Source organism: Podarcis muralis, chromosome 8 (genome assembly GCF_964188315.1).
Source record: "Podarcis muralis chromosome 8, rPodMur119.hap1.1, whole genome shotgun sequence".
NCBI classification, from domain to species: Eukaryota; Metazoa; Chordata; class Lepidosauria; order Squamata; family Lacertidae; genus Podarcis; species Podarcis muralis.
The window spans coordinates 67,873,366-67,897,995 of record NC_135662.1 but is presented as its reverse complement, the minus strand read 5'-3'; the positions used below and the strand labels follow the sequence as shown (position 1 = coordinate 67,897,995).

The window sequence follows — 24,630 nt, the reverse complement described above, 5'->3', positions numbered from 1 at the left end:
CATTACAATTACATGTCCAGAGTGCATTCCACGCAACACAATGATAATTGTTAGAAATAAAGCAAGCCACTAGGTGACAAACAAGGAACTAATGTTTTATGAAAGGGGCATTAAAGGCACCGTAGCTGTAATTAATTATAGGCAAACCCCCCCCCAAAAACCCCATGCCATTCAATTAAAGATTTCAGAAATCAGGGCATTTTACCTTGCAAACAAAGAAGTCTTGATACAATGTCCACTATAGACTTTTTCTATTCATTTCTACTGGCAATACATTAGGGAAGATTAGGGCAATTATTAAGAAGCCTGTCTACGCATTATCCATCCATCCGAATAAAAGAAGCTCGCAGCAGTCACAATGGAAACAGGAGGTGTTTGTTGCTTTCCCCCTTAATCCACATTTTAAAACACAGGTGAAGGAATATGTTGCACCCTGTGGGAAAGAAACAAAAGAAGTTGTAGTTGTTGAGTCTGATGGAAAATGGTTTGTTAAAAGAAAACGGGAATATTCTACATTAATCTTAGTGCCAGGTTTCAAACTTGAATGTGTTGTCTTCTTATCCTCAGTACCACTGATATATTTATACGTGCTCAAATAAACTACCGTATTTTTCGCTCTATAGGACGCACCGGACCATAGGAGGGGGAGAACAGGGGAAAAAATCTCCCCCTCTCTGCTCAGTGCCCCTTCAGCGGAGTGGCAGGAGAAACGGAGCCCCTTCCATTTCTCCTTCCGCTTTGCTGAAGGGGCGCTGCGCAGAGAGGGAAAACTGTGCAGCGCCTCTCCAGCGAAGCAAAGCCTGGAGAGCAAGAGGGATCAGTGTGCACCGACCCCTCTAGCTCTCCAGGCTTCAGGCAACTGCGCTCCGGGGGCTTCAGGCGGCTTTAGCGAAAGCAACGCGAAGCCTCCGGAGTGTGGGGGGAGCTCTCCCTCTGCGCTTCGGAGGCTTTGCATTCCTATCACTGAAGCCAAGGAGCCTGCATTTGCTCCATAAGACGCACACACATTTCCCCTTAATTTTTGAAGGGGAAAAGGTGTGTCTTATAGAGTGAAAAATACGGTACTTGTTAATGGCATGGCTATTTCTATTACAGTGGTGCCCCACAAGACGAATGCCTCGCAAGACGAAAAACTCGCTAAACGAAAGGGTTTTCCGTTTTTTGAGTCGTTCCGCAAGACGAATTTCCCTATGGTCTTGCGAGTTCTTGCGAGTTTGTTTCCTTTTTCTTAAAGCCGCTAAGCCGTTAATAGCCTCTAAGCCGTTAATAGCCGCTAAGCCGCTAATAGCCGTGCTTCGCAAGACGAAAAAACCGCAAGACGAAGAGACTCGCGGAACGGATTAATTTCGTCTTGCGAGGCACCACTGTACATCCTTACATTGTTTTTGTGAAGACACTGGGGCTGTAGAGAGTTGAAGATAGAATGTGTGAGGTCATCATCGCCCATGTCATGCCATGCCTACTCACCAAGCTGTTATCCCTAATCAATCAGGCTTTATATGTTGTACTAATGCTTCAGATACTTGTAAACCCTCTTTGACTGGAGGTAACCATGGGACAAAATAAATGAGTGTGTACATCAGAGGTAATGATGGTGTTATCATTTTGCCATTCCAACTCTCAAAAACACATTATTTCTGCCCTTGTTTCTTGTGGCAATCCAGCTTGCCACTGTGAAATCCATCTGTGTCTTCAGTAGTACCATTTTATTCGGTACATAGATTGGTTTAATGCACGCGTCATCTCTTGGCCACTTTCATAGTTAGCTAATTTACTATCCAGTTATAATTCTAGTGAATGCTATAGTAGAAAAATGTAAGTACCATTACAGGTACAATCCTATAGCCACTTGCCCGCAAATAAACTCCATTTTAACACAGCTGGGTTTATTTCTGCGTAAGCATTCATAGGGTTACTCTATCTTCAAATATGAAACATTTAAAAAATAGTTGCATAAAGTGTATAAATGATGAAGTGTACAAATAGAGATCAGTAATGGTGAAAATCTCAGGTAAGTAGACTACTGTGCAAGAAATATTCTCACATTTCTTTTTTGACAACTTTCCATTTAGTGTGTGCATGTTTCATTTCTCCAGAAAATTTTGTTTAGCTCTGTGAAATCCCATGAACTATTAGACAACAATCACTACAGTTCAGATTCTTTGTTACTGGAATCCAGTTTAGTGTAGGGGCAACTAAACTGTTTGATGGGTTTATAAGTAGGAAAGTGCCTTATGCTAAGTCAAACGTTGCTTCATCTGACTCAGTATTGTCTACGGAGAATGAAGAGTTTTAAACAGGTGAGGGAATGAGCTGTTTTCAAATTTTTGCTATGCTATGAAGCTCAGCGAGTGACCTAGGGCCAGGCATGGTCTCTCAGTATAAGTGAACTCACAGGGCAGTTCTGAGTAGAAAGTGGGTGAGTAATTCTGCAGTGCAAATTAAATTCTAAAATAATTAATAATCCTGAGCTCAGTCACCCCCAGTTAATGTGACTAGCCTTCACATACTCTTCAGAGTATAGCTCTGTGCAGATGTTTAGGCCTACTGAATGAGGTGATGGCAGGCTCTATCCCACCACCATAAACACCTTCTATCACACACCTGCAGATACAGATGTGCCTTAAATTCCAACATGTGTATGCAAGTTGCAGACATGCAATGAAGCGTGCAACCGGTGGTGTGCAGTGCAGTGTCACCCAAGCCCATTCATCAAACACTTGGAGCCCAACAGCCAGTCACCTGAAAGGAGCTTAAGAACGTGACTATGTGGTCTTCTTTGGATTTGTGTTTGGAAGAAAATGCAATTAATGCCATATTTTTAGAAAAGAAAGAATGCAATGATCCACACAGTATTGCTTTGATGTTCCATGTTCTCATGCAACTAGTATGCACATCAATACCTTGTATACATGATACCGTATTTTTCCATGTATAAGACTAGGTTATTTTATTAAAATATTATGCTAAAAACTTGGGGTCGTCTTCTACACAGATAGTGGAGAGGTGGGAAGGGCGATTGGTGGCTGCCACGAGCAGGATATTGTCAGTGGCGCTTTTGTGGGTGAATGGCAGGTGCTGCAAGGTCCGCTGGCTATTGGCTGCTGCGGCAATTGGGCAAGCGATTGGTGTTTGCTTTCGGCAAGTATGCAGACGATTGGTGGCTTCGCTGATGTGCGTGCAATTCTCCCCCCCCCCAAAAAAAAAAGCTCAGCGACTGTGGGCAATCTCCTCCTATTCTCTTTATGTGGAGTTCTGAAAGCAAACACCAATCGCCTGCCCAATTGCTGCAGCAGCCAATAGCCAGCGGACCTTGCAGCACCCACCAATCACGTCTTATACATGGGGGCGTCTTATACACGGAAAAATACAGTATATTGGGAAACTATTCTATTGAGAACACACATTTATTGTGAACAAACTTCATGCAGTCCCAGCTTAAAACACTTGTGCTGTAACAACAACAAAACCACACAGACGGCATGTGTGTGTGTGTGTGTGTGTGTGTGTGTGTGTGTGTGTGTAGAAAGAGAGAGTGGCCTTGGGGAAAAGACAAGAAGGCTGCACAGTACTTATCTTTGGCAATGAAAACAATCCTGGATTGTGGCATATTCACACTGAAGTACATTGTTAGTTCTTATAGTTTGCAGCCTTGACTTGGTCAGTTGTATGGTACCTCACAGTTTTCTTCTAGAGTGGGGCCACCATTGAGCTGAAGGAGCAAAATGTATAGATTTTGAGGTGGCATTTGAAGCTCCAAGAACATCATTTTTGTAGCATTTTGGACCGTTGTGGGACAAAAGGTGTGGAGGTGTCTTTATTTCCTTTTCCTTTATTCTTTTAGCCAGAACGACTGCTGTGAAGGCCATGGACTCATATTTCATATTCCCAGAGGTCCTTTGAAGCCTGGTTATAAGAACAAGGTAGACAGTTCAGTAGCACCTCAAATAGTTATACATACACCGAAAGACTCTTATTTCCTTTCCTGGTTTGATTTCACAGACAGCCGAAAATGTTCTTTATCTTGCTAGCTAATAGTATTCCTTCATGGAGTTGAGGCAATCAGCAAGGTCAGGACCGGATAGTATAGATGTCACTTCTAGCTAGCCGTTATAAATGTCAGTACCAAGAAGAGATATATTAGCTCTTGGGTTACCACATATTGCAAGCATTACAGGATGAACTGGCATCAAACCTCGCGTTGCGTTCCCTCCACCTGCCCTACATATAAATGTAAATGCATAAAATAAAAAGTCAGTACATTTGCACAACTTGAAGGCTCGCTTGTACCTGCAGGTTATGAGATGGGGATAAACTGTTGGCAGGTTTACAGTTTCAGAAATAAAAGCAATTTCTTACACACTCTTTCCCCTCCCAGAAACGTTAGGTAGTTAGCAGATCTGAGACCAGGGCTGCCACCCAGAGAACCTTTCTTTCTCTTTAACATATGGTTACCAGATTTTTTTTCAATGAATCCGGGGACACTTGTTTTATTTTATTTTTTTGAAGCTGAGTAGCAACAGGTAGTCAGTAGTGGGGATGGTGAGGCAAAAGACCCTGGGCCCAAGCACACATGCATATTGTATAAAGGTGCTAAGCCCTTCATTCGCACCCTGTGAAACATAAATGCGCAGAGTTCTTTTTAAAAAAAACCTGGGCAACGGCGCGCCACCCACCCGTGATTCCCAAGCCTTCCCCGATCTTCTTCCCCCTTCCCCCTTTGTTTTGATAGATCAGGGGAGGCTCGGGAGTCACGGACGGGCGGCCATTGCCCAGGAGGGATCAGCCTGGTAGTGCAGTTGGCTCTGGCTGGCTTCAGGAGCTGCTCGCTGCCGTGGCACAGGAAAAATGGGGGGCACCACGGCAGGAAGCAGCAAGCAGCTCCTGAAGCCAGCCAGAGCCAACTGTGCTAACAGGCTGGCTCCAGGCTGCTGAGGCTGCCACTGCCATGTTTCCTGGGGACAGATTTGCAAATCTGGGGACATTCCGGGGACAGATTTGCAAATCCAGGGACTGTCCCCGGGAACCAGGGACGTCTGGTAACCCTACTTTAGCAGCTGTGAAATTGTGAGGGAAGATGCAGCAATGGCGTCTTCTGCCACACTCAAGCCCCATTGTAAACTCTGCCCACATTTCCTTCCTGCTGGCCTGGGTGGAGAGACAGGCAGCCAATGGTGGGAGAGGTTCCTGCTGCATCATTCCTTGCAGGTATATGATTCATTGGGTTGCCACATGTAAACCCATGCAGCCCAAAGTTTAAGATCTTGTGTATTATTCCGTTGCTCTGGTTTTTCTGGGCATTAATGTAAGGTAGCCAAAGGTAATGTAAATTTCACAAAAGCATTCAGGCTCATGTAATGAGGTCTTTATTTCTTCTCTGAGTGTCAGGCATATAACCGTCCCAATATCCAATAACAAGCCCTGGTTAAGAACAGTTGCAGCCAATGTCATGGTGCCCTCTGATGTTGCTGGACTACAAATCCTATCATCCCTGACTATTAGCCATGCTGGCTGGGACTGACAGGAGTTGTAGCCCAACAAGATCTGGAGAGTATCATGTTGCCTACCCTAGCCTAGATTGCATGTGCACCAATCCTAATCATGGCTCATCAGACAAGTGGTGAAGACATTTTTAAAAAATCTTGCCTGGTGTTTGGACTTGAGTTCTTCCCTTATGCTGGTTAGTTCTGTTACACTGTTGTTTTTAATGCTTTCTGCTCTTGTCATGTAACTGGGCAATTAATAATAGATGCTGCTCTGTTTTTAAATGTAAGCTACCTTCAGGCTCCCTTTTTAGGTCAGAAAGGCAAGATGTAAATGGTGAACAATAACCAGGTTATTTCATAACCATCCTTCATAAAGCCACTTGAAACCACAACTTCAAGTTCTGTTAGTGTCATTGCACAGAATGAAAATCTAAAACATAGTCAATGCCAACGCAGAAAGGGAGGGAGGCATTCTCAGAGGGAGGGAAGGAGATGAAGCAAACATCCCCACCTCTGGTCCCTGATTTGCAAAGCATGATCTCCGGGAAGACATAGTGTTGCACTCCTGCAGGAAAACCAGCATTCTGGTTCAGCCTTTCAAATAGGTCTACAAAGGCTGCTAACCTCCTTACACACATTTACCTGTCTTAGTTGAGTGCAGTACATTAACAACCAGCAATGAAAAGCAAACCAGTTGACAAAACAAATCCTGCCTGGAAACTGATTGTTTGTTTGTTTTATTTCATAAAATTTACACACTACATGGTTGTAAAAAGTATCAAATATGTTTGCACAAGATAAAACAGAATCTAGGAAAAATTTGCAGCCATACTGTAAAACATAACAAAAGTTACAATAAAACAGATTACAATTACCTCAACTTTCTAAGCATCTGGGTAGGTAAAAGTAAAGGGACCCCTGACCATTAGGTCCAGTTGTGACCGACTCTGGGGTTGCGGCGCTCATCTCGCTTTATTGGCCGAGGGAGCCGGTGTACAGCTTCTGGGTCATGTGGCCAGCATGACTAAGCCACTTCTGGCGAACCAGAGCAGTGCACGGAAACGCCGTTTACCTTCCCGCCGGAGTGGTACCTATTTATCTACTTGCACTTTGACGTGCTTTCGAACTGCTAGGTTTGCAGGAGCAGGGACCGAGCAACGGGAGCTCACCCCGTCGCAGGGATCAAACTGCCGACCTTCTGATCGGCAAGTCCTAGGCTCTGTGGTTTAACCCACAGCGCTACCCATGTCCAAGCATCTGGGTAGGCTGGTCTAAACAGGAGTGTTTTTAGCAGGCACTGAAAAGAGTACAGTGAAGGCACCTGCTTGATCTCAATAGGCAGGGAGTTCTGAAGTGCAGGTGCTGCCACACGGAATGATCAAGTTCTTACAAATGCAGAACAGGTATTTCGTGGCACCTGTAGTAGTGCCAATTCTGTTGATTGAATTGGTTGAGTGGGCACATGTGGAGTAAGGCAATGTCATAGGTAAACTGGTCGCAGCCTCCCCAAACCTGGAGCCCTCCGGATGTTGTTGGACTATTTCTCATTGTCCGTGACTGTTAACTATCCTGGCTGGGGCTGGTGGGAATTGTAGTTAAAACTTTCTAAAGGGAACCAGGTTGGGAAAGGGAGAGCTTTCTACCTTAACAGAACTGTTTTGAGGATTACAAGTTAATGCATGTGGAGGTTTTAAATGAAGCTTTAAGATGCTATGTAAATGCTGGGTTTTGCAAGTGTATGCTTTCGAATTCACTTCGGTGGTGGGAATAAGCCAAATGAATTGCAAATTTGGTGCATTGTAGTGTGGTATAAAAAGCAGAGACATCACCTTGCCAGCAAAGGCCCATATAGTTAAAGCTATGGTTTTCCCAGTAGTGATGTCTGGAAGTGAGAGCTGGACCATAAAGAAGGCTGATCGCAGAAGAATTGATGCTTTTGAATTATGGTGCTGGAGGAGACTCTTGAGAGTCTCATGGACTGCAAGAAGATCAAACCTTTCCATTCTGAAAGAAATCAGCCCTGAGTGCTCACTGGAAGGACAGATCCTGAAGCTGAGGCTCCAATACTTTGGCCACCTCATGAGAAGAGAAGACTCCCTGGAAAAGAACCTGATGTTGGGAAAGATGGAGGGCACAAGGAGAAGGGGACGACAGAGGATGAGATGGTTGACAGTGTTCTCAAAGCTACCAGCATGAGTTTGACCAAACTGCAGGAGGCAGTGGAAGACAGGAGTGCCTGGTGTGCTCTGGTCCATGGGGTCACAAAGAGTCGGACACGACTAAACAACTAAACAACAAGAAGTGTGGTATATATTTCCCATCTAGTGCCCTTTTAGAGAAAGTTTGCAGGAAGATTCTCACCTTATGAAAGTTGCTGGCACGGCTTTGTGCAAGTCACCTTTAAGAAGAGAGAAACAATAATCTGCATATGGTCCTGTCAGTATTCCTCTGGGATTTATAGGACAGAGCTTTTCTGTTATTCTGTAAGAGGTGTTCTTCCTCACTCCCCCCCACCCACTTAAAAAAGAAAAAGAAAGATGAAATGCTTTGAATGTTGAGTGAAATGAGTTGCTGATGTGTCCCAAGAGAGCCTGCTGACTGATCTGTGGTTATAACTTTGTGACACTGGATTGTATTCTGAGTTAATGTTTATGCACCATATGGTGCATTGTCAAGTTTCATTGTATTTTTCCAGGATCTTAATATATATATATAAAAGTTAAAAACCTAAAACCCAGTCTCTTTCAATAATGAAAACAAATGCCCCAGGACACATTTTTTAAAAAGAAACTCACACAAATGTACAGCATCTATCCAGCCAAGACATTTAGAAGAAGAAGAGAAGAGTTTTGAATTTGATATCCCGCTTTATCACTACCCTAAGAAGTCTCAAAGAAGCTAACATTCTCCTTTCCCTTCCTCTCCCACAACAAACACTGTGTGAGGTGAGTGGGGCTGAGAGACTTCAGAGAAGTGTGAATAGCCCAAGGTCACCCAGCAGCTGCATGTGGAGGAGCGGGGAATCGAACCCAGTTCACCAGATTACAAGACTACCGCTCTTAACCACTACACCACAGTGGCTCCCGTATCCGATGATATGAGAACACCAGGTAGCAAGAGCAGATGGCATGGGTGCTTGCCTGACCTCCAAGCAGGTGAGTCGCTGCTGCTTACCAAGAGGAGTGAGGCAGTGGGGAGGGGATGTCCATGCAAGGGCACTGACAGGAGAATTTCCGCCACACTGACCTTTCCTTCCCAGTAACCAGCAGCGACCCACCTGCCAGGAGGTCAGGTAAGTGCCTCTGCCCTACTCTTCCATCCGTAATTGCCAGGTAGTTGTTTTTGATGTGAGAAGGGCGAACACCATCTCTTCTTGGCCAGTTTCCATCTGTCAAATCTTGTCCCACTTGTCCTGCCGCTTTCCCTGGGGAAACTTTCTGTTTATTGTTTAATCGGAGGGAAAGTCAATCGGTTTTTTCCTGCAGATTGACATTTGCTCCGATTCAGTGGTAAACAGCAAGTGGCAGAGCAAATGAGAACCACTTGGACCCACTGCCTAGAAAGAAAGCACAGGACAAGCAGGAAACCTCTCTGACCTGCGCTTTCTATGCATTGGACAAATAGGAGTGTGTACGAGCCCTTAGTTAAGATAGGAGTTCTGAGCAATTATGCACCGGATTGCAGTCAGTTCAATGGGACTTTCAGGTTAGCATGAAAGCTTCCTTTACTCATGAATCTTCTTCTTCTTTGGCGATCACTTGTAGCCAAGTAAGATTGTCTTCCATAAACATGGTTTTAACAATGAATCTGTAAGTGACTGTGGAAGCCAATTCTGTATCCACACGTCCTTCCACAGTGGGGACATAGGTTTCTGGGCAGGAGTTGATCATGGTGAGGGTTTGCCAAGCGTTCCTTCCTCTTAGCACATGTCTCCCTTTCATCCTGTTTGAGCATCTTCAAAACCCATGACACATTTGGTAAAGGCTGTTCTCCAATTGGAGCACTCACAGGCCAGTGTTTTCCAGTTGTCTGTGTTTATACTACATTTTTTAAAAAATTGCCTTGAGACAGTCTTTAAACCTCTTTTGTTGACCACCAGCATTACGCTTCCCATTTTTAAGTTCGGAATAGAGTACTTGCTTTGGAAGACGATAATCAGGCATCTGAACAACATGACCAGTCCAACAAAGTTGATGCTAAAGAATCATTGCTTTGACACTGGTGATCTTTGCTTCTTCCAGTACACTGATATTAGTTTGCCTGTCTTCCCAAGTCATGTGTAACATTCTTCAGAGATACCATTGATGGAATCTTTCAAGGAGTTGGAGATGACAAGTTCTGTAAGATATATCTGGCAAAACTTCCCCAGCCCCCAATTTTCCAATAGCTACTGGTGAGCTCATTTTCGCAAACCCAACCTAGAAAGTGGCACTGATCTGTGAATTTACCTGGAATTTGTTGTGAGGAGTACCAGCTTTTCCTATGGCATAGCACAGTGAGATAAGGCAGTGTATGCAAACTCCTTATTCTTCTGGATGAGACATAATACGCAGTTTCAGAACCATCCTGATTGGATGGATTGGACTGGTGACATTCAAAAGCATGGAACATTGCAATTGATTCCTTTACCCATCCAGAGCTCTGGCTGCTTCCAGGTTAGAATTACAGGACAATGGTGCGAGCATTGAAGAGTAAGTAGGACAACTGCAGAAGTAAAGAAAGCATGAAAATTAAGCCCTTTAATGAAGAAAAGTACTTACCCCCTGCTCTCAGTTTTAAATATCACAACAAATTAAAAGGCAAAATAAACAGCTCACTTGAAGCATACTCTGCACTCTGCTTTAATTTCTTCCTACTGTGTTCATTACCAAGCTGTTTGCTTTCTTTAAGGCAGGATAAGGATGGGAGAGGAAAATCTTTTTAAAAGAAGTCATTACACACGGAAGTCAATCTCCACTAATGTATTCCTGCAACAGGGAACGCGCAGCTAGAAACTGCTTGCTATGTAAATATATATAAAAATCAAATCTAAGTATAGATACATACATATGCAATTTTATAAATTTGATTGCATCCCTCTTTCTCCTCCTTGACTCAGCCGAGCACATAACCCCTTCTCCTTCCCTCTTGCTTTTTCTCACAAAGCCACCCCAAAGCCCATAATGTTCTGCACACAGATCCAGGGGAAGTATTCAAGTACTGGTAGCAGTTGGAGATTCCCTCTCGATACAGTCAGCAGCTTTAGGTGGGACTGTTGGGAAGACTGTTTCATCGGGAAGTTTGAACAACTCCTGTTCCATCTTCCCTGCCACCGCCACACAACACAGCCCCAACCTGATCGGCCCCTTCTGCAACTGCAATCTGCATTTCTAAAAGCATTCATGTTTGTTTGTTTGTTTGTTTGCTTGCTTTTTTGTTTGTTTGTTTGTTTGTTCAGTTAGTTAGTTAGCTAGCTAGCTAGCTAGCTAGTTAGTATGCTTCCCTTCATCCATGGATCTCAAGGCAGTTCACAACACAAACATACAAGATAAAAAACAGACAAAGTACATAATAAAAAATAGAACAAAACCAAACCAATAACTCTGCTCCTCTCCGCCCCCTGTATCACTAAAATAGAGCTGAGATAGTTTTAACATTCAAACTTTCCCTAAATATCAAAGTGGTTATTCATATAATTAAAGGATATCCAGCACTTGTGCAACTGGAGACCTCTCTAGATCGAATCACTCTGTGATTGTAAATTGTTTTATACTGCCTTTCATATTGTGTCTTAGTGTTGCAACCCACCCTGGGTCCTTAGGGTGAAGGGCAAGTTCATAGAATCAAAGAACCATAGAATCATACAGTTGGAAGGTGACCACCCCGAGGGTCTTCTGGTCCAAACCCCTGCAATGCAGGGACCTAAACTGAAGCATCCATGACAGATGGCCGTCCAACCTCTGCTTAAAAACCTCCAAGGAAGGAGAGTACACAACCTCCCGAGAGAGACTGTTCCACTGTCAAACAGCTCTGACTGTCATAAAGTTATTCCTGAAGTTTAGTCGGAATCTCCTTTCTTGTAACCTGAAGCCATTGGTTTGTGTCCTACCCTCCAGAGCAGAATTACTGTTGTTGTTGTTGTTGTTGTTGTTGTTGTTGTTGTTGTTGTTGTTGTTATATATGTCATCCTTGTACTGAAGAGACCACAGGGACACTGGTTACTGGGGGCAAAGGAGCATTGAAGGGATGCCCCTCTTTCTTACAGGCAAAAAGGGTCATAGCCCTGCTAAGCTTCTCAACACCCCCCCAAAAAAAAAACCCTCCAAAGGGATGGTCCAGCTTTGTCCAGTCCCCAACGATAATATCAATATATTTCCAGTGACTAAGTGGCTTCTGGACATCTTTTCTGCTATCCTATACAGTTTTCTTTGCCACTCCCCCCCCCCCAATGCTTTTTATTTATATTTGGAGTATTTAACTTTGTGTTCAGATAAGTCTTTCTCAGAGAAAACCCACTGAAATTAATGAACCTAAGTGTCTATTAACTTCTATGGGTCTAGTCTAAGGACTACCATAGAATACCACCCACTTTTGCCAGAATGCATGTGTGTTGATGTGCCGGGGGTAGAAAGACTTGGGTGTAGAGGTAATTTTGGGGAGTTCTGTTGAAATGCAAGTGCAGGCACTTGGGGGGGGGGGAGAGAAATATATAACCAGTGCAACTGTTGGGTTCTATTGACATTTGAATGGGGAGTTCCATCACAATCCTATGTATGTCTACTCAGTTGTCATCCCTATAGGGTTCAATGGGACTTGCTCCTAGATATACAGGGTGATTCATAATGAAGTACACTGTATATTTCATTATAAAGCACCCTGTATTTGTATAATGTCAGCCCTAAATACCGTATTTTTTGCACCATAACACTCACTTTTTTCCTCCTAGAAAGTAAGGGGAAATGTCTGAACGTGTTATGGAGCGAATGCCTACGGATGGCAGGGGAATCTGCTGCAGTCGTGAGCAGAGGATCCATGGTTCCCCTTCCTTCCCTCCTCCGTGGTTACAAAGCATGGATCCACATGGATCCTCAGGATTTTTGCATTGGGCTACTCCAAACTCACTGTCAGATCACATGTCTGTGGCCACAGCATGAACCACAAAAATCATATATCCACTATTTCGTTTAGAATAATTTTTTTCTAGTTTTCCTCCTCTAAAAACTACGTGCGTGTTATGGTCTGGTGCATGTTATAGAGCGAAAAATATATATATGAAATGTATGTATTTATTTGAGGAGGATGGGGCTGTGACAAAAAAATAAATACAAGCTGCTTAAAAGAGTATTTGAACTGAAATGATTCTTCCAATATGGCACTCCTGATTCCCTCCTGGAAATAGCTTTCATACACAGAACTGCACTCAAAATCTCTTGCCTTCCACTGGAGTAACAGTGGCGAAGTCTGCTCTGGGTCTGATGCAACCACACTAGTCACAACCCCCTAAAACCGCCTCTACCTACCAAGCATTCCTGTGAGGGTGGCAGGACTGAGAGACAGGATATCAACAGTACAGCTGAGCAAAATTACTCCAGTTACGAATCGCACCCAAAAATTACCGCGTTGCTAACTGCAAAAAAAAAAAAAAGTGCCTCCCCCCCCATACCAAATAAGGCATGGATTGTCATTAATGGTTAGATTCAATTCTATATAATGACAGACCTCCCAGTCCAAAAGATATGTGATAATGATCTGCTGAAAATGGGCAAATTGGAAATACTGCAGGAACTGATGCTGCTCATCCCTCACACGTGTTTACACCCTCCCTTAGCAAAGCTCTAATTCATCCACTACCATACCGCATAAATGTAAAAGAGTGCCTTTATTTTTTTAAAAAAAAAACAACTGATTATAAGAGTGTATGTATTGACCTATAATTGCTTTTTACTACCTAACTAAATGGCTATATTAATCATGCATGCATGCAGAGTGCATCTTACCTTTGCTCTGCTAATTAATCAAAACAACTAAAAATAGTAATAATACTGATGAAGGAGCACGATCCTATAAGGCTGTTGGGTACTCTGCATCTAATCCACACCGAAGCACTGAAAGCTTCTCCCCCAAGTTACTGCACCAGTCTGCATTAACATGCAATGGACAAACTACTGGGTGTTTGGCAGGAATAAGCAAATACTACACGCACGAGACAGATGATTTTCAAAAGGCTTGTGTAATCCAGTTAATCAAAACCAATGTGTACTTATGCCCTTTCCAATAAGATCTCCTCTTGATGAATGCCAAAAAAAATAATTATGCAGTTGTTTTTGTGTGAAGGCAGGTTCTATTTTTAAGGAATCAGTAAGACTTTTTATTAATGTATGGTAAAATGTATATCTTACTGTATTTTAATAGGGCAATCCTATGTATGTTTACTTGGAAGCGAGTCCCACTGTGGGACTTCTCTCAGGTAAATGTGCATAGGATTTCAGCCTTAATCTAGATGACCTCCAGGAAAATTGAAGGCTTTCCTCTCCCTATTGAGAAATATTGGTGGTGTTAAGTGCTGCTGCTGTTTCTATGGCGCTTTTCGGTGGATTGGCCTTGTCAGCAACTAGATTTCATGGGGAGCAACTTTGTTAATGGACTCGAACATACAGGGCTAAAGCCATAACTCCTGATCCTGGGCTCCCATAATCCAATAATTCCCTTATGGCAAAGCCCATCCCCACCGTGGCCACCCTTTCACATCCTTCCCCAATCTCTAGAATGGCAGAGCAGCTGCTGCTGGGAGAACTGTCATGGGGGCTAGGTTTTATGCTATTTTTATCCTATTTAGTAAAATGCATTTATTTTCTTTGTTTTACAAAGAAAAATTAGTAAAGTGTTAATCCCTGTTTCCAGGATATTCCAAGTTTATACTGTAAAGGTAAAGGTAAAGGACCCCTGACAGTTAAGTCCAGTTGCAGACGACTCTGGGGTTGTAGCGCTTGTCTCACTTTACTGGCTGAGGGTACAGCTTCCAGGTCATGTGGCCAGCATGACTAAGCCACTTCTGGGGAACCAGAGCAGTGCACGGAAAGCCGTTTACCTTCCCGCCAGAGTGGTAAATATTTATCTACTTGCACTTTGATGTGCTTTTGAACTGCTAGGTTGGCAGGAGCTGCGACTGAGCAACAGGAGCTCACCCCGTCGCGGGGATTCAAACCACTGACCTTCTGATCGGCAAGCCCTGGTCTCAGTGGTTTAGACCACAGCGCCACCCGCACCCCCAGTTTATACTGTAGTGGTACATAAATTAATTCACTAGAGAAGTCCACTCACCCTCATTGGTGGGCAGTGTTGAGGCCAGGCCCTGGACTGCACAAGTGCTCCAGCAAATCGCAGGACTGGCTGGATGCCAAGGAGTGGTGGGAGGCACCAGATGGGGGGCCCCCAGGGAACCCCCAAGGGAAGAAGGCTCACAGCCAGGGGATTGGTGGTGGGACAACAATGAGTGGTCAGAGGGAGCAGACTGGGAGGAGGAGATGTCAGAAACTGGCAGCTGCTGTTCTGGATGCCAGCCAACCAGTCATGGCCTTATCCTGGATACTCCATTTCATTCCCCCTCTCCCCTACTTTTCCATCTTTTCCCACAACAGGTATTTAGCATTCCACGCCCACAAAGGATGCTCAATCCTCACTGAGCTCTGTTGTTTTTTGTGTCCCCAGAGAGAGAGAGAGAGAGAGAGAGAGAGAGAGAGAGAGAGAGATACAGTATTGTACTTTTGAAAACCTTGCTGATTTGCTCCTCTTGTACATGGATGGTGGTGTTCTGGCTGCATAAGGATTCATGCACAGAGAATGATCTTACAATTAACTTTACTGGCATGAGCAAACTGTTTCCAGTGAGAATGGGTTTAATGCTTGATCATTTGTTTTCTTTATTATCCTAAGCTTTGCTGACGATCACAGATGTTCAGTAAACAAGACTGCTTGCAAGACGACTTTAAGCAGAACCTCTGGTGACTCATATTCAAAGATCATTTTGCCATGGGGATCAGTAGAAGGGTTGATTGCAAACCTTTGAACAAGTGTCTGTTGGGAACACAAAGAGAACAGTCCGGGCCCATCAAAGCTGATGGAAGTTTTGACATAGATTTCCACAGGAGATGAAATACAGCAGCCTATATATCCATAGCTGTATCAGTATCATCATACTTAAGAATTTTGATAGTGCTGTCAGTAAGAGAATCTGTGAAACTCACTGACTCACATCGCTGACAGGAATATCAAAATTCTTAAGGTGCTTTCACAACAGATAGAAAGCTGAAACTTCATGCACGCATGGCTCAACATACCTTGCTTACTCAAAAAGTCTGTAGATTGGACATTTCTACCTTTCTCCCTCAAAATCCAGGACACAAATTCTGCCGCATGCCACCGTACAGAACTCTCACCCTGAGTCACAGACAGAATGTTGTATTGTAAGATCTTCATCAATCACCCATGAAGCAGGAGAGGAGGAGAATTCCAGGTGGCATCCAGGAATGCAAGCTAGTTGTTCCAGAATTACTTCACAAAACAAATTCAGCCATGCTCAATATTGTTTGCAATCAACTCCTCTCTAGACATTGGACTTGGCTGTCACTTGAGGAGACAAGGCAACATCTGGACTCCCTGTGTGTCTCTCTCCTGACACCTAATAGCTTATAGAAGCTGTCAGAGAACCCTACATGGAATGCTGTGGTAAAAAGCAGTATAATGTCTAGGGACAATAGGATGAGTGACGAGCATATGCACTTGAGTGTGATCGGGGATGTGTGAGAGAAAATATACCAACTTTATTGTCCAACTAGCCTACGTACCTTTCCAGTCCTGCATTAAACAACAGCCAGTCAGATAGGTGCTTCTGGGGGCTCACAACCAAAACATTCCCCCTCTACTACTTTCACATTAGCATAGAGTACACCCTCAAGATTCCTAGCTCCTGCTGTAGATACCAATCTGTTTTTGAAAGGAAGAGTTGTGTGACTGGGAGGTGAGGGAGATGGATACAGAGAGGCTGTGAGGAGCAGCTTAGATCTGTGGATGTTCATAAGTTTCCACTAATATTTACATATTTTTTGCACATCATAATCATTTCATAATAGCCCTTGCTTCTGTTATGAGTTTGATGAGTCTGGCTGCATCTCCTGCTGCGTATGTGGGGTGTTCGGGGGGGTTTTTTAATTCTAAAAAAAATCATCATCTCTAGATAAAAACATTAAGCGGTCTGTCAAAACAGCAACCTAATTTCACAACGGAGAGTAGAGTGAAATCGTAATAGACTTTAAAGACTTTTTTTTTTAAAAAAAATGATCAATATTAGGCTTTGTAAAGAATTCACTTGCCCTCAGAGGACACAAAGGGCCCACCCCTCCCGAAAATGAACATCTGAAACACACAGAGGATGTTTGCTAACTGCGCTGACAAGAGTAGCGAAGTGCAGTGCCACCTCATTAAACTTAGCAAAACAGGGGAAGAAAAGACTGCTACAAAACATAGCAAAACAGGGGAAGAAAAGACTGCTACAAAACATGGCTTGAGTGAGGTCACCAGCTAATCTAACTTCATGACAACAAAAGATCTTTGACTGATGAGAAAGTCTCCTCTGATGGAGGTCAACATTCCTTGGTCTAAATGAGTCTTTCAGGCTCAAGGTGGAAGGAGGGGGGGGGGAGTTGTTCGCTTGACTCACTGAGGCATATGCTACGGTAGCATGTGGCTATCAGCATCCTGAGACCTTTTGTGACAGATATAATGATTAACTGGCTATTCAGAATTCTAGAAATGTCACATTAGCTGCGGTGGCCAACTCCTCAGAGAGCAGGCAGCAGAGTGTGAAGCCTGGCTTGAAGCAGAGGAAGGTTGGGTGCTAAAAGAATAAAGTGAGAAATAATTTGCAGCTGCTAAAATTGAATCAAAGCATTGCAGCGTGTCTGTAATATTTGTGTGCATGCATATACATGTGAGGTGACATGCAGAATTTTGCAGAAGGATGCTGGGTGGGAGGGAAAAAAGTGAGTCAAATCGGTATCTATTATAACTTTTATGAAGTGAATCCTCCTTCGAAATACTGCCAGTGCTGTCTGGTCATAAATATTTCTCTCAAAAATGTTCTGTTCGCTCAAGCCAATCAATTATATAGTGAGATCTGACACCTACCTTAGCTTACCGCCAGAGTCTTCCTTTCTAGCTAATCAAACATTACCTTCATTTGGGAGTGTAGTATGCATGCTATAAGCAAAGAGCCTTCTTTTTTTGGAAGAGGATTAACTTGTTATCACAGTTTTATGAGAGGGATTAAATACTGCATGAAACATATTTCTTTCTCCACCCCCACCCCCACCCTTTATTTTAAAAAAGAAAGAAACTATGCTCTCAAAACTCCTTGATGGAAACTTGAACAGTAGGATTGGTGTTTGTTTTCTTATTTCACAGGAAACTACTGTCCTTAACGTGGCTGGCTTCATAGCACTGAAAGACTGCGCTTGGGAGTTTCAGAGGCCTTTCTGTCGGATGCTTTAAAGGACCCGGCTCCAACTTTTGGAAACAACCCTGGTATGGCAACGCGAACTTCGTGTAAAATGGACAGAGCGAGGAAGTGGCTCGGACTCAGTATATCTTTAAGTTGTTGCTTAATGATGAACCTCGTTACGGCTGTGTTATCTGGGAGCAGCAGGCCACCCAGCAAAGGCCAAGAAGGCAGCCTCTCGGACAACTTGCTTCTGCATCTGCGAATGAAGAGGAGCTGGGTGTGGAACCAATTCTTCGTTTTGGAAGAATACACTGGAACGGATCCTTTGTATGTGGGAAAGGTAAGTGGCATGGGGAGGATCAAGGTGTCACTATATTAAACAAAAATGTGTATGTAGTATTTATTATTATTATTATTATTATTATTATTATTATTATTATTATTATATCACCATCACTATTATTAGCACTAGTTGCACCCCGCGCATCTGACTGGGTTGCCCCAGCCACTCTGGGAAGTTTCCAACATATATAAAAACATAATAAAACATTGCACATTAAAAGGTTTCCATATACAGGGCTGCCTTCAAATGTCTCCTAAAGGTGTCGTCTCCTTGACATCTGATGGGAGGGTGTTCCACAGGGTGGGTGCCACTACCGAGGAGGCTCTGTGCCTGGTTCCCTGTACCTTCACTTCTCGCAGTAAGGGAGCTGCCAGAAGGCCCTCGGAGTTAGATCTCAGTGTACAGGCTAAATGTTGAATGTGATAATGCTCCTTCAGGTATTATCCCTGCTTCCTTTCAGATACACACACACACACAGGGCTATGCCTGTTAAGATTCCTGCTCCGTGTTTTCAGTCATGAGATTGTTGTCTATCACATGGTGGTGTATGTTTCCATTCCGCAGTGTGGGAAGTCACGGAGACAGGATGCTCAGCAGCCTTACCTACAGCCTTACCTGCTAGCAGACCACCCAACTCTCATCAAATCCCACACCACTATCTCGTTGGACCAGGGATGGGGAACATTTTTGTTTCGTACCCAATGGGCCAACTTTGACAGGTGGGCAGAACAAACCACATGTCAATCACATCACATCATTGTCACAGTGCCGTGCCCAACTCCCATTGGAGATTGAAAACGGGAAGGGTTGCATAGCCTGCCCTGACCCTTACAATCTTTGGCGACCCTCCCCCTGCTTTTCCTTTCCACCTTTGATGCCAGGGGTACAAAGGAGTGTGAACTCTACCTACCACCCCAATCCTTCCCCAACATTTCAAGTGCCCCCTAGACCTCCTCAGCCTCCAAATCCATGTAGATCTTGCCAAGTCTCCCACCTGCTACCATTAGATTTTGCCAAAAACCAAATAAACCCACCCACACCACTTCCTTTAGAGCTACATATCAGGTGGAGATGGGTGGCAGCCGGCAGCCCAGGTGAGACAGTTGCAACAGGCCAAGGCAGCTCTCCCTCCACATTCCCCCTTCTGCTGAGGCTGAAACACTGTCGTTGGTGAGGTGGGCAGTGGCGATGGCAGTGGGTGGCAGAGCAGGATGTTTGCTGAGGAGCTACCCTGTGGCTCGCCTGGGCCGCCTGCCACTGCAGCCCTCCATTGCTGCTGTGATGGTGCCGCTGTAGTCTGCAGTGCCAAACTGCTGCCTTAGGCAAATATATAATAGGACACACACACACACACACTTCTCCTGAGGATCTTCCAATCTAAATTTTGATTGCTGGAACTGATGAGGGTAAAAAGATGGGTATGCACAAATGCATTTAGCTTTGGCTCTGGGGTAGGACTAAGCGGCTAAGCCAAAGTCTCCACCCAAGAGGTGGTTTTTGAGGAGGAATTTAGAAGAAGAGGAGATCTGGCACCACACAGGTTTTCCAGGCTGTTCTCCTTCAGGCAGTGTATCGGTGGACACCTAATTTATTTCAGTTCCTAAGAGCATCCGACAGGTGTCACCTTGAGCTGTGAATAATGTCTGTTTTGAAAGGCTATCGATGATTTGCCTTTTTCCAAAAGATCAGCACTAACAATTATCTGGTGTAATTGATGTCACCCTTACAAACTCTCTGGCTGTCTTTATAGGAAGAGCTCCGGGTTCAGAACATAGGCAGGTTATATTGATACAGAAGGGATTGTTTTAGGAGAGGGAGGGAGGGAGGGAGGGAGGGAGGGAGGGAGGGAGGGAAAAAGAAGTTGCAACAGCACAAGTGGGCATGTTATATTAAATGTGCAGTTGCAACAGAAGACAACATATTTTGGGATAGCTCATCACTGTCCTCATGTCACTGCAGTTTGCATTTCCCTGTCTTTTAGCAGGGGCAGGCAACCATGGACAGCAGAAGTAGGGAAACTCATAATATATTGAGATCCCAATTTGGGCAAGTTGTCCTAGATCAGGGATGTTATGCTGTATTGTGTTTTTACTGTAATTATACAGTTAATGCTGAATTGTGTTTTTAATATTTGGTTGGAAGCCACCCAGAGTGGCTGGAGAAACCCAGCCAGATGGGCAGGCTATAAATAATAAATTATTATAATATTATTACGTCCAACCGGTCAATCGTGATGTGTCTGTGGTCGATCATGGTCAATTGTGGGATCCTCCTCTCCAACTTTGGCTCATCCTCCCCCCAAGAAAAGCTCAACATCTTTGGTGAAGCCTCCCCCCAAAAAAACTCAACAACTGTGGTCAATCCAACGGGTAGATCACTGCCAGTTTATTTATAGCAGGAGTAGATCGCAGTCCCTTGGAAGCTGAACGTGCCTGTCCTAGATGTTACAGAGCATGCAGACATGAATAGCTTCCACACAGAGCAGAACAGGAGAAGAGAGTGCCCCCCCCCACAAAGAGTCCCACCCCACATTGCACTTGCTGAATAGCCCCCTGCCCATGGATTCAGTAGGCAGGTACTGTTGGAGATGCAGAAGAGAGGCTCATTCTGTGGTTGAATGGTTAATTTGGTTAATGCTGAAGTCAACTAGCCAAGAGGAGGACTATTGCAGGTGTGGCTTAGCAGCCAAGCAGGGCCACATGATATTCACCAAGGTAAATATCCTGATTGGCTGTGTAGTTCTGAGGGAACTTTGCCCCTGTATTTTTGGTTGAATGTTCAAGGCCTAATGTAAGAAAGTAAAAAGCTCTCTGTTCATTTCTTTTTCAATTGTACATTGTTTTTGTTCAGTTTTCCTTGGTGTTATCAGGGCTTTTCTCTCTGGAGTCTGCATTATTTAAGTGACTTTTTTAACAGGTACAGCATGAATGTCTGCAGATAGGAAAGCTTATAATGCCTGAAAGGGGCTTTTGGCAGTGAGTGTCTCCTTAGAATGACTTCTTCATGCCTATAACTCAAGCTTTTACCTTTTTGTTCTTGTTTTCCATCTGTGATGGCTCTTTTGATTCAAGTTGGCTTGCGTTTGGATGTTGTGGATTAAGTTCCGACTTAGAACAGCAGTATAAACACACTCAAAATGTAATTTCAGTGGCACATTATATAAAAGCAGGCAGTGGGGGGAATTCTCAAATGGCTAGCAGGCAGTGAAAAATAAACACAATATATAATAGCCTGAATCACTAGTCTGCCTTTGTCTTTCATGAATGTCTGCGTTCTTATGACAGTAAAGTAAAGTCAGTTATATTACTTAACAATATTGCTTTTCTTGGCTACATGCAAAGTTGAGAATAATTTTCCACCTTAACTTTGTTTGAGACCTGGAGAAAACACACTTAGCTGTGTCTCCTATATTACTTAGAAGACGTTTTGGTCAAAGGGGGTTGCATTTGGGGTTGTTTTTTTTTGCCAGACAGCTTCAGTTTGTACCTTCTTGACATCAAAGTCTACCAGCTTCCATTCTTGTCTCGTAGAACACTGGCATGCTTAATTACTTTTTCCTATCATTCTATTCTTATAACAACTATGCCCCTAGAACCTACATTGTTCATTGTCCATTCTTGCTTGACGTTTGCCTGAACAATAATCTAATAAACATTGCACTCTTATTATCTGCACATCCTGGGATCAGAATATGAACTAAAATGATAGTTTCTCTATTTATATACTATCAGTATGCAAGGGATGAGATACAAAGAGCTACTTTAAGCATGGGCTTGGGTCAGGGAAAGCCAAGAGGGATTTGCCTACGTGGAATTGGTTTTTTGGAGCCTGCAAAATCATTCAGACTGGAAGTCATCCTTTACTGGTGCCACCCCAAAGAAAAATTATATTTAGTGAAGTTATGTGAGGATATACCAGAATGCTTTTCTTGTTCTCCACTCGGAGAACTGTGTGTCTTTGTACATGAGAGAGAGAACTCTATGCACCCTATGAGAACTCCCAGAGTTCCTCAGTGATATGCTTTGCATGCATAATATATTGCAGTTGCCGTAGCTCAATGACATTACGTAAGACCCCAGTTTCAATCTTGGCTCCTCCACTTACAAGGATTTCAGGTTGCATGGCTGGGGGGCGGGCGGGATTAGATGAGCTGATGGCCTCACTCAGTACAGTGGCTTCATACTTGCACATCAATCCCAAGTCCCAACCTTAGTGACTCCAATTAAAAGTAATTCAGGTGGCAGGAGACAGAGCTGTCTCTGAACTTGCAAAACTCTTAATTTATCTGGATGCATTCAGTAGTGTCAATGGCTGGCTTGGTTAAAATGAACATACAGTGCTTTTAAAGTTTCTCAGTACAAGAAGGCAAATCTGACCATATTTCTTAATGCATCGTATGCTCTCCTCAGATTACTTCCCAAGTGGTCTCATTGATTTTAAATTCTGTTCTGGGGCAGATCAGCAGTGTCTATTTGCTTTAGTTATTAAGATGCAGCATCTAAACCTTCTAAACTACTATATATGTAAAGTTCAAGTATTTTCTAGGGTGTGTGTGTGTGGTGTGTCATACTGACTTTTAAAAAATTCACAGATGGACTCTACTATGGAATCAGAATTGCTCTAACAAGCAATTTTGTAGATAAGCATGCATGAATTTATTTTTTGCAAACATAGCTTTTCTTGCCATTTTGTAGCAATACCTGTGCATGCAAATAAAGAGTGTTTGCTAATACTGGTAAAGAAGCTCATCCAATTTTTTATTTTGCCAGCATTTTCATTCAGCACTAAAGAATTTAACCCTAAAAGCTTCGATACTTCTAAAATACAGTTGATACAAAGCTGCTTATCATATATCATACTCAAAAAGCACACCCACTTTTTGCTAAAACACTTTCTTATTGTTTCAGTGCTGCTGTTCAGTGTCCTTCATTGCCGCCACCTCCTTTGCCTCTCAGCCTTTGGCCTCAATTTACCCACAATGATGCTGGCTGTGGTGGTGACACATAAAATTTTGTCAGTAATACCATGAAGTTAAATCTGACATGATACTGTCATAAATACTCATGAAGTCACGTGGGTTTCCACAGTCAATCATATTAAACAATAGTTTGGGCAAATGAGAAGAGGGGAAATGGTACCAAGAAAAATTGCTAGGACATGCAGGTTCCAGGGTGCCTTGGTACGCTTTCTAAATTCTGAAGGACCCTGGAAAATGGACCATGGATTCATGGCCCAAGGATGCTGCAATTTCAGTTTCAGATGACAGGAAGTAATGAAGCTCTCCCGGTCACTTCAGGTGATGCCTGCCACATTTGTGGCAAAGAGAACAGATAGCTGTGATGTGAGAGAGTTATGGCAACAGCGTGCGCTTATTAGGAGCCAAGCCTGAACTTTCTTGAAGTTTGAGCTTAATTAGTACAGGGACAAATTCACAAGTTCACCATTGCAAGCTCTCCAGTTCCAAACTGCAAAGTCATCGCTAATTGCAAGGCACTGTATCCTACACACAGGGCAGTTTGTATTCTAATGTATCTTGTGTGGCTATATAGCACCACAGATTCACAACCTGCGTCTATGCCGCCGGCTAATTTACTGCAGTTTAGTTTGCTGGTTCAAAATGGGATGAATTTGCAATGAGGAGATAAACAACTGTGAGCACAGCTCTCCCTGGCTGTAATTTCCAGCACCCTTTGTAATATGTTTTGCAGTAGTTTTAGTGGACCAGGATGTAGGGTAGTGTATTTAGGCACTTGGAAAAAACCAGTCCTGTCTCATCTCTGTTAATAATAATGCCATTCTCCCATCCCCATAGTCATGTTTATGGCACTTCCAAGGGCGCAGGAGCACACTTGATAGTTACAACTGAAGGTGAGAAAGACAGAGAGAAAGACAAAGTTTGCGCATTTCTCCCTTGAGTTTCATTCAGGGGCGTCTTACCCATAGAGCCTAGTGGCGCAGGGCGCCAAATTCTGGAGGGCACCAGGGAAGAGGCGGAGGCTGGACGCAGTGCCTCCCAGCATCAGCTCCCCGCCCTCACCCGCCTCCGCCATGCCACGCCAAAGCAGCACCGCACCTGGAGCCTCCACCTGCCATGGCCACCACAGCACGAAGCGGCCAGCTGAGCCGGGAGTCACCGCGTCCAGCCTCTGCCTCTTCCCTGCTCCAGCTGCTGCCCGCCTCCTCCAGCCCCGCAAAGCTGGGCACGTCGCCAGCAGCACTGTCCTCCCTAAAAAAAGGTCATCAACTCTGGAAAAGGGGGGGGGCACTGGAGGGATCTTTGCACCACAGCGCCGGATATGCTGGTTTCATTTTATCAAAATATTCCT

At 43.8% G+C, this 24,630-nt stretch overlaps 1 protein-coding gene across 2 annotated transcripts in view; it reads left to right on the top strand.

The window, feature by feature from the left end:
• CDH20 (cadherin 20) overlaps nucleotides 1-24,630 on the top strand; it is a 163,256-nt gene that overhangs the window by 99,125 nt on the left and 39,501 nt on the right. For both annotated transcript variants that reach the window (XM_028737906.2, XM_028737905.2), the window contains exon 2: nucleotides 17,925-18,301. In XM_028737906.2, coding sequence (XP_028593739.2) covers nucleotides 18,047-18,301 — 255 coding nt within the window. In that variant the 5' untranslated portion in view covers nucleotides 17,925-18,046. The remainder of the gene's footprint in view (nucleotides 1-17,924; nucleotides 18,302-24,630) is intronic.